Source organism: Dermacentor silvarum, chromosome 1 (assembly GCF_013339745.2).
Source record: "Dermacentor silvarum isolate Dsil-2018 chromosome 1, BIME_Dsil_1.4, whole genome shotgun sequence".
Classification (NCBI taxonomy): Eukaryota; Metazoa; Arthropoda; class Arachnida; order Ixodida; family Ixodidae; genus Dermacentor; species Dermacentor silvarum.
This window is the reverse complement of record NC_051154.1, coordinates 180695186-180708384: the sequence shown is the minus strand read 5'-3', so window position 1 is coordinate 180708384 and position 13199 is coordinate 180695186. Positions and strand designations below refer to the sequence as shown.

General features: G+C 45.0%; 1 protein-coding gene and 1 long non-coding RNA gene across 4 annotated transcripts in view; one reads left to right on the top strand and one right to left on the bottom strand.

Annotated features, from left to right (window-relative positions):
• The window catches only part of LOC125941135 (uncharacterized), an 86798-nt gene extending 74841 nt beyond the window's left edge, over window positions 1-11957 (bottom strand). The window contains exons 1-2 of the long non-coding RNA XR_007464157.1: window positions 11888-11957; window positions 3491-3742 (exon numbers count right to left, since the gene is read on the bottom strand). This is a non-coding gene — a long non-coding RNA (uncharacterized LOC125941135). The remainder of the gene's footprint in view (window positions 1-3490; window positions 3743-11887) is intronic.
• The window catches only part of LOC119436481 (bifunctional 3'-phosphoadenosine 5'-phosphosulfate synthase-like), a 93201-nt gene that overhangs the window by 23392 nt on the left and 56610 nt on the right, over window positions 1-13199 (top strand). For 2 of the 3 annotated variants that reach the window (XM_049658060.1, XM_037703337.2), the window contains exon 1: window positions 12044-12213. The exons of the other annotated variant lie outside the window; for it this stretch is intronic. In XM_049658060.1, the coding sequence (XP_049514017.1) occupies window positions 12184-12213 (30 nt within the window). In that variant the 5' untranslated portion in view covers window positions 12044-12183. Of the gene's footprint in view, window positions 1-12043; window positions 12214-13199 lie in introns of those variants that run through there. 3 annotated transcript variants of the gene reach the window in all.

The window sequence follows — 13199 nt, the reverse complement described above, 5'->3', positions numbered from 1 at the left end:
CATTTACCCTTAAGTGTGTAAAGAAGTTTCGCTGTACACGACAGCGAGCCCAGACTACACCTGCGACGACAGAAACCGTATATGAAGATTGCGTAATAATTCTGACCAACTGGTGCGCATCGAAATATTTGGCACGGGAAGTACTACAGTTGGCTCATACTGATCAACAAGTAACATAATGCGGAAAATACAAGAATGTCGGAAAGAAATGTAGAATAGAGCGCAGTGTCCTAGGACACTGCGCTCTGTTCTATTTTTTGGCCGGTCTTCGTGTACAACGATGACTATTAAAGTTTCCTTCGTGCAGTTTTCGTGTCGCAGCTATCATGATGTTTGCGTGCCACAAAAAAAGTCGCCAAGAAAGAAAACACCGTTTGTCCTCATCAACGATTCTATCTATACCCCTTAATATGAGACAAACCAACTTCCTAAGAACATTTTTTTTTTTTTTTTTTTTTTTTTTTTTACTGTGTATGTTTTACTGTGTGCGATTGCGAACGACACAATAACGAAGGAAGTAACAACTTGATTAGAAACAGTCGTCACAAATAACAATGGTTTCGGATCCGGCCTGAAGATATTGTATCAATGTATATGAACGCATATGCTCAGACTCTCACTTCAGCGGCCAACTAACATAAACTTGAGAAACAAACCAAAAAACCGAAGAGATCTGCATGTCGCCAGCTAATTCCACTGATCCTGTCCGAGCATTTCAGTGATACGACAGCGCAATCCCCTTCCCCCATGCACCATCTCAGCTTCTCGTTCTCCAAGGTTCTTCCGTGTTGGACACGGAAAGAAGATATTGTACGCGTATATGCCAGCTACAACACAGGGGTGACCGCTGTCACTTGCCCGCTCACCCTCGCCGCCACTCGGCACAATTCAGGCAACGAATTACGGGTCCGTCAGTTATTCAAAGAAGCGTTGAATCTTTAAACCCTGTTTATATGATTGCGCGTGTCACGAAAGCTCTCTCCGGCGTGCCTCGGTGATTAAGGACCGCTCGCGTATGGACGAGGGCACGTGGCATCGTTTTGGTTTCGCAGTTCGCGCGCGCGGCTTCTGCAATGCATGCGCGGAGGAGCGCGCATTTTCGGGAAACAGATTCTGATAAAGGTGGTACTGTCTCTCTCTCTCTCCCTGTATACACTTAACTAGTTTTATGTGTGCCCGTTTATGTCAGCGCGCACATCAGTGCAATGACACCAGCGGAACGGATGTGGCGCACCACGAGCCACCACAAAATATGGCGCAATTCTTTGGGCGGTGCGGCTCAGCTCGTCCAGGTATGAGGCACGCAAGGGGCATGTTGGCACGCGTGACGATATGGGGGTAATGGAGGAGGATTTCGATGATTGAGGACTGATGAGTTCGCCATTTCGTGGGTCTCAACATACACCAAACACACGCAGACAATAAAGAATCCAGCGCCAAAGCTCGTGTTATAAGAACGCGTATGGTATGTGTCCAACTGCAGCAAGGTCATTTAGCCGGTTGGCTCATGAAAAATCGTCATGTATCGCGCACAGATGTTTACCTTCCCCTTCCCTACCACAGCTATGCAAGCGGTACCGTAGAGAAAGAAAGTTTACCAGTTGTATGGATTCATATAGCTGCGTGAAACCTGAGAAAGTAGTGTGGCGCCCACGCGAGAGCAGGCGAGTTCTGTAAACGACAGCCAGACTCCAGACGCTCAAAAGTTTGCTGAGAACGGCTCGTCTATTGTGCGTAGCGTGATGAATGGCACAGCCGAAACCGTAATTGTTTCGCTTTTCTTTCTCACTGCGCGCTGCGTATACGTCACAGTGATCCTCAAGGGCTGCAGAAGCTAGCGCCAACCCTTCCTTTCTCAAACAAACCACTTAGTAGTACGGTAGCGTTGCGGTTCATATACATCGCGCATGCTCCAGAATACCGATGTGACGCTCACAAAATAGTTTAATTTTGGTCTTCTGTGTTTTTGCGAAATTCCACAATATCCTGTAGTGACTGTAATATCCTGTAGGCACATGACCGTGAATTATGCATGGGCGAACATGATCGTGTACACTGTACACGCAAGTGTAGTTGGGTGAACAGCGTTCTGAAACAACGTCATTTGCACAGCGCACAGATGCACCCAGAGCTCTCAAGTAATACCTATATGAATGATATAGGATGCTAAGTACGCCTCCTATACTGATTGTTCAACGCTTTAACAAAGAACGAAAAATAATTTTGCAATCATACATAGCTGCATATATCCAGGAAAGGGGTTTTAAGCTTCGATCACATTAAAAAAAAAAGAAGAAGAAGTCTCTCACTTAGGAAAACACGCTAAACCATATGAAGAAAAGACCGCAGACCAGAAATGGCGTCCTTCTTAATGTTTCGCGTCTTTTTCACCATAAGTATGAACCAACAAGGTTCATATACTTAAAGGTTCCAATGAAGAAACCCCAGAGAAGTTTTGTGAATACAGGGTCGCATTTTTGTAAAGATTCCTTTCCTTTTCCATTCATTTTCCATTCATTTTGCCCTTCGCCATCGGCTATCAGGAAGCCGCCTCCCCATATCGCCGGCATTGGCCACTCGATGGTACGGATCGTAAGAAATGAATAGAATCAGAGGAAAAGAATTCTTACACAATACGGCCCCAGCTGGTTTTTACTGTAAAAAGGGGCCGATCGATTACCCCACCGAAAATGAAAGTTGCACATGTTCACCTAATTGCAACAGACTTCCAATAAGCTATCTCCTTCTTCATATATGAAGCCAGATGGACGAGGCGCCAACTTCGCACACGTTTTTTCGATATATCCAAGGTCTACGAACGTTTGTATGAACTGAATTGACATGCAATTACGCTGGGCAGACAGTTGGCGTATATCGGCGGTCATTCCTCTGACGGCGCGAACTAATTTGTCCCGTCACTCACGGCTCGCGCCAGCGTCGCTGCAGGTGATCGTTTCCCGCTACTTGGTTTATTGTAAATTCAGTTTTTTGCTTCTCTGAACGTGTTCACCTGTCCCAAGATATTTCTGACGTCAATGTCGCGTCTGCATGCATGGTAGTTCCATAGCCTGCAGTGGCATTTTAATAAGGCTGCATTCCTCTCTGAACAAATCGAACAGAGGACGTCACTGCCGGACGACTGCATTATTCACGCGCGATGTATAAAAGGTATTCTAGATCATTTGCATAGAAGAATGACGTGCAGTAGAATCTCGTTAAACGGAACCTCAAGGCACCGGAGAAATATGTTCCTATTAATAGGAGTTCCGTTTACTGAGAAAGATGCGCAGAGGCGTGCACACTATATGTCATACACCCTCTTAACACTGTTAGAGATGTTAAGCATAAAGAAGTGAACGTAGTGGCTAGTTTGTAACGGGGTTTGGACGCGGTCGACGGCTACTCCATTCACTAGGCTTCGCTAGTTTCGGTTTCGAGGAGCCTCCGGCGACGCATAAAAAAAAAAGAAAAATAATAAACCAGTTCTTACTGCTTCAGTCGGTGGCCGAATATGACGCGGTCGTGCCGCGGGAGCCCAAATTATCGAACGGCGCGCTGTAAGCCGTCGGAAATTTTGGTTGCCCTTATTTTGGTCGTCTATGGGGCGAGTGGTGGTACGGCGAAGCTGTCCAAGTTTGTTCATCATCATCGTCAGCCAATCTTTATGTGCACTGCAGGACTAAGGCCTCTCCCATCGATCTCCAATTACCCCTGTCTTGCGCTAGATGATTCCAAGTTGTGCCTGCAAATTTCCTGTACATAATATGCGCATTGAGAATCTGTCAAATATTTATCTGTTTGAGTATTTGCCATCCACATTTCAAGGGTGGCTTTCTAGATAGAACGTTGGTGTCGCAAAAATATATTTCAGATCCTGCCTCTTTCAAAAAAATCCTTCAGATCTTGCTTCTGTGGTTCCGTTTACAGATCGATATATTTGCAAAAAGTTTGGTTGTAATTAAGGGCAGTTTTTTTTTTTGTCATCACGCAAATACAAAACCAACCAGTCTAGAGACTGTTGTTCCGTTTAAACTGCAATTCCGTTTCAGCGATTGACGTTTACCGAGATTCTACTGTATATGGTCACGTGCCTAACTTGACCCATGTCAGTTAAGACTTTATGCCCACTTAAGCGTTACTTTTGGTACAGCTCTAGCATATAACGAATATGGTGCATGCAGTATGTGATTTTTCTTGCCATTGCAGTGTTCCCTCATCCCACCCAAAAAGAAAACTGCAATTTTATGACAAATTCGGGATGTCGAAATATTTCACCGGCGGGACGTTTTGTTGGCTCCTTTAGTATAGCTAGGTCTCAGCCAAAAACACGGAACACGGCTACAAGAGACACCACAGTCGAAAACGTCGTTGAGAACATTGAAGTGGTTTTGAGCGTGCGCGGTTTCTGGGGAGCGGCCGCTTTACAGCGTTTAGAGGATTGCGATGTTGCGCAGGAATCCAACCGACTAGGCATGGCGTTGACCAGGGCGCCCTGCTGGAAGGCGCAGCTGCTTCGGTTTAATTAAAGTCCCTTATAGGTTTAAGGGACCTTAGGTTTAACACATGGTCCCGTATTCTCCGCCGATTTCTTCACGCCGAGGTGGCTCCGTGGCTGTGACGTATTCCGCTGCAGAGCCAGAGGTCGTAGGATCGATTCCGAGCTGCGGCGACCGCATTCCGTGGGGGACGGAATGCAAAAAATGGTCGGTCGCGTACCGCGCTTGTAGTCAACATGAAGACCTCCACTATACGGCGCCTCAAGTGGACGTTAAACCAAATCAATCGGTTGATCTCCTTTCGGGGATACTGTCACTTATGTGCAACAAAATTCCCAGCGTACGTGACACATCGCTGGAGCGACAGGCATCCTGGCAATGTCTTAAACAAATCAACGCGCGCTGAAACTGATATCTCGGAAAGTCATCGAGAATGCGGTCCCTGAAGCCTGTACGTTTCTGCTTTAAATCTGGAGCTGCTCACGAACGGTCGATGTACATTTTTGGTTGCTCTGACACCTCGAGAGGGCGTGCGTGATAACGATCACTAAACGCGGTGCCACTAATTTTTTTCTTTTCTTTGTTTTTGTCCGACTTTCCCAACTTCGCCAGCAAATAAATCAAGCCGTCGAAAACGGGGCCATTTTTCCGTCGCTAGACACCGCCCATTTCACGCTTGTAGGGAGTAGGAAGTTGGGGTATGGTCAGTGGCGTAACAACGTAACAACTCTTTCTCAGGAGGCGAGGGGGGGGGGGGGCAGCAAACCATCTGACCCCCCCCCCCCCCCACTCTCTCTCTCCATCCATCCATCCATCATCTATATATATAATCCCAGTTCCTCTCACATTAAGAGTAAGCTAGAGCATGGAAATGAATTTGTCAGTTATTTTTGCAATTAACAAACACAGGCTTCATTATCAATCACACATGGTGAACCATGGGGGACCGAAAGAGGTCCCTGACCCTACACATGCAGTATAGCAGCAGTACAACGCATATAAATAATGCACATTTGCTCCAAACACTTTTAATAATTAAACGAAGAATAGTACTCGGAGATAAAGTCTACAGCACAATTTTATCGCCAGTTAAAGCAATAGTATTGTCAAAGTTTACACAACAAAATACAATCAACATAAAGGACTTGCAATGTTCACAAGAAAAGAAATACTGCAGATGTATGCGCCCTTGCAGAATTACAAACCAATTTCCAGCAAAGCTGTTTCTTTCGAGCAATTACAATAACAGTTTCAGTTGTCTGTGATTATGTCACATAGTTTAAAATGTCCGTATATGATTGTTTCGTTTGAAACATTGCCCGTATGTAACGCTTTCGAGCACTTTTTGTTGGAATTTTTTAAAAATCCGAGTAATTCATAAACACACATGTTACTTCGACAGAACCATTTTTGTTACTTCGACTCCCCCGTTTTTGCTAGATTTGATCTCGGTTGGGTTCACAGTTCTCCCAAGGCAGCGGGATACATTCTGCTTTGTTCTTAAAACACTTAAAGTTTGTCACTCATTGCACTTACCATGACCCCCCCACTCCACTCTTCTTTCCACGAACCCCAGGTGGTGAGAAATTAATCGGGAGCCTTCCACTACGGCGTGCCTCATGATCAGAACTGGTTTTGGCACCTAAAACCCCAGAAAGAAGAAGACGAAATATAAACCTGTAGTAAAGCTGTCGGGACAGTGTATAGATGTATAGTAGATAACGTCCTTATCCCGCGTCCAGCACTTGATTAATCACTTTTTTTTTTTTTTTTGCGGAGGCTGTGTTTGATCAAATCGCATTGGACTTCGTACAAAGATTTTCCACAGCGTTGTACACATTTTCGCTAAATTTGGTATCTGTGGCATATGTAGTTATGCCAGGGCAGCGGGTGAAATTCTGCCCCGCTCGTTATAGACACGCTCGCAACGCTCTAGAGCGCTTCCATACGTAATTTTTTGTCAAAGCCCCAATTAGCCATGCATCTTGAACTTTGCCTACACATCAGCCATTATCTGCTCATTATTGTCACCAAGCATAAAGAAGCTGCCTCGTTTAGTACAATGAGCACACCAGGCGAACCTAATATATCATGCACAAAAAGATTAAAACAAAAACAAGGATTCTATAAATATTCGTAACGCTTCTAAATAATCCAGAAAAGTTAAAACTTCGCAACACATTGCACTGAAAATGCCACCTTCTAAGTATAAAATTTCTGAAACCCACAGTTCGCTTGGGACATTGGGAGATGTAGCTAATAACAGCAGCGTGACATTTGCGAACACTCGCTTAAGAATTGTTTTAAAGCTGTATTTGATCAACGCGCATTTGACATCGTACACAAACATGGCGTGGTGTTCCCCCTATGTTCGCAAAGTTTGACCTCAGTTGTAATTATGCCAGGGCAGCAGTCTGTTTTATCACCATTCGTAAAACACACTAATAACGTTCTGGACCACTTGCATACGTATTCTATTGTAAAAGGCGCATTTAACCCACCCGTTTGGAACGTTGCCTACACATTACCAATACCGTGCCTCTAAGTTTCCCCAAATATAAACCAAGTGCATTGTTTAGTTGAGCGAGGACAACGGAGAAACTAACTACGTATCTGGTATGACGCGCGAAAATAGGGAGAAAACAAGAATTTAGTAATTATTTGCAACATTCCCCTTTAAAGCAGGAACGTGAAAGTTTTGCAATGCATTACACATTTAAAATTCTACCTATTCTCACCGAAATTTAAGTTCGTACCTTGTGCAGTTGTTTTAGGAGTCTTGGAAACATTTTAATTAACGGCAGTATGGCACCCTGGAATGCTTGAATGAGTAACTTTCTACGGAAGGTATACTAACGAGCCTACACAGATTAAACATTTGTCGCTCGTCATTCAGAACATGTTTCCTACTTGAACGAAATATACGCGCCCCCCAGTAAATACGACTATGGGCATAGTGTGTGTGTGTGTGTGTGAGGGGTTGCCGGAGGTATGCTGCTAGCTGAGTTATCGATGGCAATAACCCGAGCTAGAAGAAATCAACCGCGTCACAGATGCGGGGAGCGATCTCGAGTCTCGTCAACAGCCGAGATCGAGTCTCGTCATGGTCGTCGCGCTCGCGTCAGTGACATGCCTGTCCCTTGCATTTAGACTTCCATTTGCCATGTGTCCTTCGCGTGCGCAATTTTCGCATCGTTATCGTTCTCTGCTGGGTGCACGGGTGTCCGTCGATTGGCTTCGGCCACTGCGCGCGCGAGTCCTCAGGGTCCGGACGTAGCTCACCATTAAGGCTGCCGCCGCGGCTGGCTGCGCGCCAGACGCTGAAGGCCGCGCTGCCTGCCGCAGCCAGGCGTGCATCCCGCATCGCCGCCGGCGCAGCGGACCTGAGACTGGAAAGTTTGCCGCAATGTGTGCATAAATAGGGATAATGGACGCGCACGCGCGAGCCTGAGTGCGAACGGAGTCCCGGAACTTTGACGATTTCCTGGCGCAAGTAGTGCTCACCGTGCGCTCTTCGCGCCTGCGTTGTAGCAACCATACGATGCGGGCTTTTCACGAGCATTAAAAAAAAAGTGCTCGCGATCCTATGCTGTCTCTCATGGTGATAAATTGATTGCGTGTGTCTAGTTTAAACGTATTTCAGTCGCTCTGTCGTCTCCGTCACCTTCGTATAGAGACCCACCTTCGAGGTGACGCGGACAGAAGCGTATTGCATGTCGACGAAGAAAAGTTTGTGTCTCCTATGGGCGAACAATTTTCACGTTAAATTACGGCCGGTATTCTTCGCCTAAGAAGCTCGGTCTAAGAAGTTGAACAGGGTGAGAGGCCCGCTCTCATTCTTACAGGAAGCCACTAACTCCGGAAGGAGGAGGAGGAGGGGGGGGGGGGGGCGTGAGAATTGGCTCCACTATAACCCTCACCCTTGTAACGATTGTTCAGGATAGGTGAATATTTTAATCTTACGTTTCATAATGCCATTTTAGTATCTTCATAGCGTACCGACAGTGGTGGACTCTTCCCGACGCAGCGTGATGTCTATTGTTTATGTCTTGACCCAAGGTAATCTTCTTATGCATGCTTACATAAACCTAACAACAAGACATAAATAGAGAACGGCGGACAGGAGATAAATTTCTCCGAATGCTAGCAATCCACTAGATCAGGGGTCAAGCTTACAAAGCTTTTAACGCGCAATAAATACGATATCAAATTAGGAACAAACTCGCCTGAGTTGAAAATTTCTTCTCTCCCATTCGCCCAGTAAACCACAAATATTGCCTGGACATCTAGGGCAGGTCTCTCCTGGACAATGTGAATATCTGTAAGATATCTATATAAATCCTTATTACGAATTATAGAAGTACCCACAATTACAAAAAGCTCCGCCATGTTACGTTGCAGGTGCGCGTTGCACAAGCGACATAAGTGCATGCATAGCCCGCGACAAGGAAGCGCAATGTACTCATTTTCCTGGGCCTCCCGCCTGGTGCAAGTAGCATATTGAATTAACGAAAATTTTAAAATTAAGTTCTATCAGAAGAGAGAGAAAAAAAGGTGAAGGAAAGACAGGGAGGTTAAAATAGGCAGAATAAATGTACACATGAGAAGCAGACATGATAGTTTCGAACTATAACTTGAAAAAAAAAAAAAAAAAGGACAAACCGTTATTCTGTCATAGGAAAATTGGAAAAAAAAAGGCCTATAGATAGACAAATATTCAAGCGTGGTCCGACAAATGTCGATTTGTCATATTGTTACAACGCGCATTAGAGGGTATGTGATCAGCAGCGCAGCGCGATAGTCACGGGCTACCACGTTTCCGAACAAAAATTACCTGAAATTTTTATAGCCTTCACTGTCGAACCTGAGCCTATATGGCTCCGCATTTTACTTCTCCAAAATGTGAGTACCACATTCAATGCGAATTGCAGTTCGTGCACAATAAAGCTCGGGATATTTATCGTTTTTCAATCACCGCCAACCTATATAGCATCTTAAATAAATCTTCAAGAAGACTTAAATGTAGCCACCCTACATGACGTAGCGTGTGCATCTCTACAGCGTCAGTATAACCAGTTGAATAATTAATTAAGGCTAATTATGTAATTAGGCGGAATGCAAAAAAATGATTAATCTGAGTATCTTCAAGTGACGGCAAATAACATTACCTTGGTTCTGTCCAGCTATGTGGCATTTGCATATTATTAAATCTTGGTGCATGATATTTGGGACACCCTGTGTGTTGCGACGTTCTTGAATACATAAAGCAGCAGAACCCTGAATACCAACTCAGAATAAAATAAAAATACAATTTCTTTGCATTGGCAGGAGCGCGAGCAAAATAAAAGTCTGGTTGAGGTAGTGGTGCTGCTGCCGGCAGTATTCGTTTAATGATGAATTCGGCAAATCACACCGAATCACACCAGTGACCGGCACCGGCAACTGGGCGGCCTGTTCCAGTAGTGGGCAGCACGGCAGCGCCACCGAGAACAGAAATGCAGTACTCAGATTTTTTTTTTTTTTTTTTTCTCCCCGCAGAAAAGAATAGGCATACTTTTTTTCCTTCCTCCACGAGAACGGACAACACCGAATTTACTGCGAACATATATTCAGCCATATTCATTGAACACTGCGAGTACGTCCTGGGCACGTCATGACTGAAACATCCACCGCACAATGGCATATTCTCAGTATGTAGCTTGAAGAGACTTTAGGATACTTGTTTGTCGAATATCCTGCAAACGTCTATCGAGGACGTCACTGTGCTGCACTCAGCTTCTGTTTCAGCTAACATAGCTGCTTATATTGTGGCAGTTATGCGGATAGAATGTTTTGTGTAACGTGAAACATGATGGCATGATGGCACGAGTGATCTAACATATAAACGTAAACAGTTAAAGCTACATGTTATTTCGCACCCACTCCGCATGTATGCGCGCGCGCGCAACGCGTATGGGACAGATTGAAGTCACTCCAGTCATTAAAAAAAAAAAAAAAAGAAAACATGTGGGGTTTTACGTGCCAAAACCACGATATGATTATGTGGCACGTCGTAGTGGGGGACTTCAGATTAATTTTGACCGCCAAGGTTTCTTTAACGTGCATCCAATGAACCGCACAGGCACTTGCATTTCGTCCCACCGAAGTGCGGCCGCCGTTGCCGGGATTTGATCCCGCGTCCTCAGGCTTAGCAGCGCAACGCCTAAGCTACTACGTATGCCACCACGGCGGGTACGCGTGCACACGAAATGCGTGCACGTGGAAACCTCGATTGATGCAGCTCCTTTAAATAATTTTAAGTATTCACACGAACTGTGATGAACCTGCAACAAGACATGGAATAAACTAGTGCGGAATATGTCATTCACAATATAAGCGACAAGGAACTAACTATGGCTGTGACATAAAGCATCGGTATCCATAAATATATATATATATATATATATATATATATATATATATATATAATTTGCACAAATCTCAATCAAAGCCTTTGGCACACAATGAATGCATATTTTAGCAGGTCACGCTCTGTACTAGAAGATTAATTAAGCCATCTGAGGACTTGTTGAAGATATGGTAGGATCGGACAAGAGGACGATCGAGACTAGGAATTTTCCATCAGTCTGTCTTCGGGGGCATCAGTGCATCGAAACTATATCAACTATATACTGCATAGAACCCTCAAATTCCCCCAGCGAAGTGATGCAGCCATTAGAGTGCTGATTTCTCTCTCTCTCTCTCTCTCTCTCTCTTTTATGCACGTCCCAATGATGCGCTCGGGTGTTGCGAGCCTCGCTACGAGACTCGCCACAGACACCCATATGTATATGACTGCCAAGTTCTCACGCGCATAACGTAAACCTGTCGGGCGCTTTTGGTAGACAATTGTTTTTAATGCTATGTAAATTACTTTCTTGGCTCATATTTTGTGTAATTTAAGGTTCTGTTATCGGCTATATGCTAGCAAATTGCGTACCTACGTGATCACTTACGTAAAAACGAAAAGAAAAAAAAAAGGGGGGGGGGGGGGATAGGGGGATGCAGGGAGGGGAATGAAGAGTATTTTCAGTATTACTCTCTAGACATATCTTGCATGCCGACGTACGTCGGACTAGTGTTGCGTTTGTCAGACTTCCACATTACCCAGTGCAGAAACTGAATCATCCGCACAAAATTCCTGCAGACAGCAGCGATATGACAGCCTCAAGTGACCGGCTTTGCTTTTTATATTCTTGCTGTGGTATCGCATGAATCGCCTTCATCACAAGAGTAGATAATAGTGAAATGTCAGACATTTATCTAGCACCAGCAACCACACCTAAAAAACCTTGCCAAGTGCTAAATTTGCGGTCGCAAATGGCACGAAGCGGATTTGATTTTTCGCTTACGTGTCGCTGCCGTCGGTAACCTTGGCGCCGCGTCGCCAGCGCCGAGAGATCGTTGCTATGGGAAGGTGGCGCTGCGGTCTTTTGTTGAACGAGTAGTCTTCCGCGCGTTGCATCGTATCTAGCCTCAGCTGCTTGTTGTTCGTCGGCGGTGGCCCACGTTCGGCGAGCCACCTGCAGTTCAGCGGCTTCTCCTGAACAGATGACATTATCGAGTCGCTTTCGCACCTAAAGCCCTGCTACGTCTGCGTGCCGAGAGCAGCTGTGTTTAACTGCCGGTTTTGAATACTAGCCTCATCATGCCGAATATCAGCTGTAACATCGAGACAGTAAGTACACATATGGATTTATATTGGACACTTCAAACAAGTTTATAAGCAGTTACCTGTCTCCATAATGTTTCTCCTGTATGCGAAGCTAGTATGATAATATCGTTATTTTTCTGAATGTTAGTAAAGCTTTGCGCTGAATAGTTATCTTGCCTATTTATATGTGGCTTGTGTCCTGGACACCGTTTTGTTGACAATGTTAACGTCAGTCCGAAACTGGGCATTGCGAGTAGATGTAGTTGCTCAGGCATGTGCTTGCATTCGCTCGTAAGCACGTCGCGGTTACATTAGTGGGACAGGCATTTCCGTGGCAGTTATTTCTTTTTTTCAGCCAACGAGGACAAAATTGCCTTTGCGGCTGGCAATTCCTTGATGGCCTTGCACGGCTTAACTGCCGTGACCCAAAAGCGCCGATTGGCCGGGGATGTTGTGAAAGAGAAACCACTCTATCGTACGCGCGTTCGGACGGGTCTGCTTGGAGCATGGCAGTCGCAACCCCTTGGAGCCCTCGAGATTGTGGAAAATGTGATATGTACTCGCATATTTCACTGTTGAATGGGGGTGTGGCAGCTGTGTTTCTTTGATTCTGTAATCAATGTTTTCTACATGGGAGGCAATTGAGCAGTTTCATTTGTATAGTTAATAAGGTTCCTTTTCTCAAGTGGTGTGAAAGCACAGGAAATTTTATTGGAGCCGCCAAGCAGTCTATTGTAGCATTTGTTGCAATGCGTGTGCGAATGTACTTGTAGTACTCGGTCCCAACACATTACGGTCAACCTAGTGCACGTTGTGTGCTCACTTTAAACTTGGGCTGATTTAATGTGAAGGAAATGCACGCGATCTTGGTTAACTTTGAAAAATTGATATAGTTCACGCAGGAGGGTGGTCAGGCATAGGTAAATAATTTATCCAGGCAAGGACGCTGCACCAACTATGAAATCTAGGTAGTAAGTTCACCAATTCGTCAGTATGAAAAGCATAAAGAT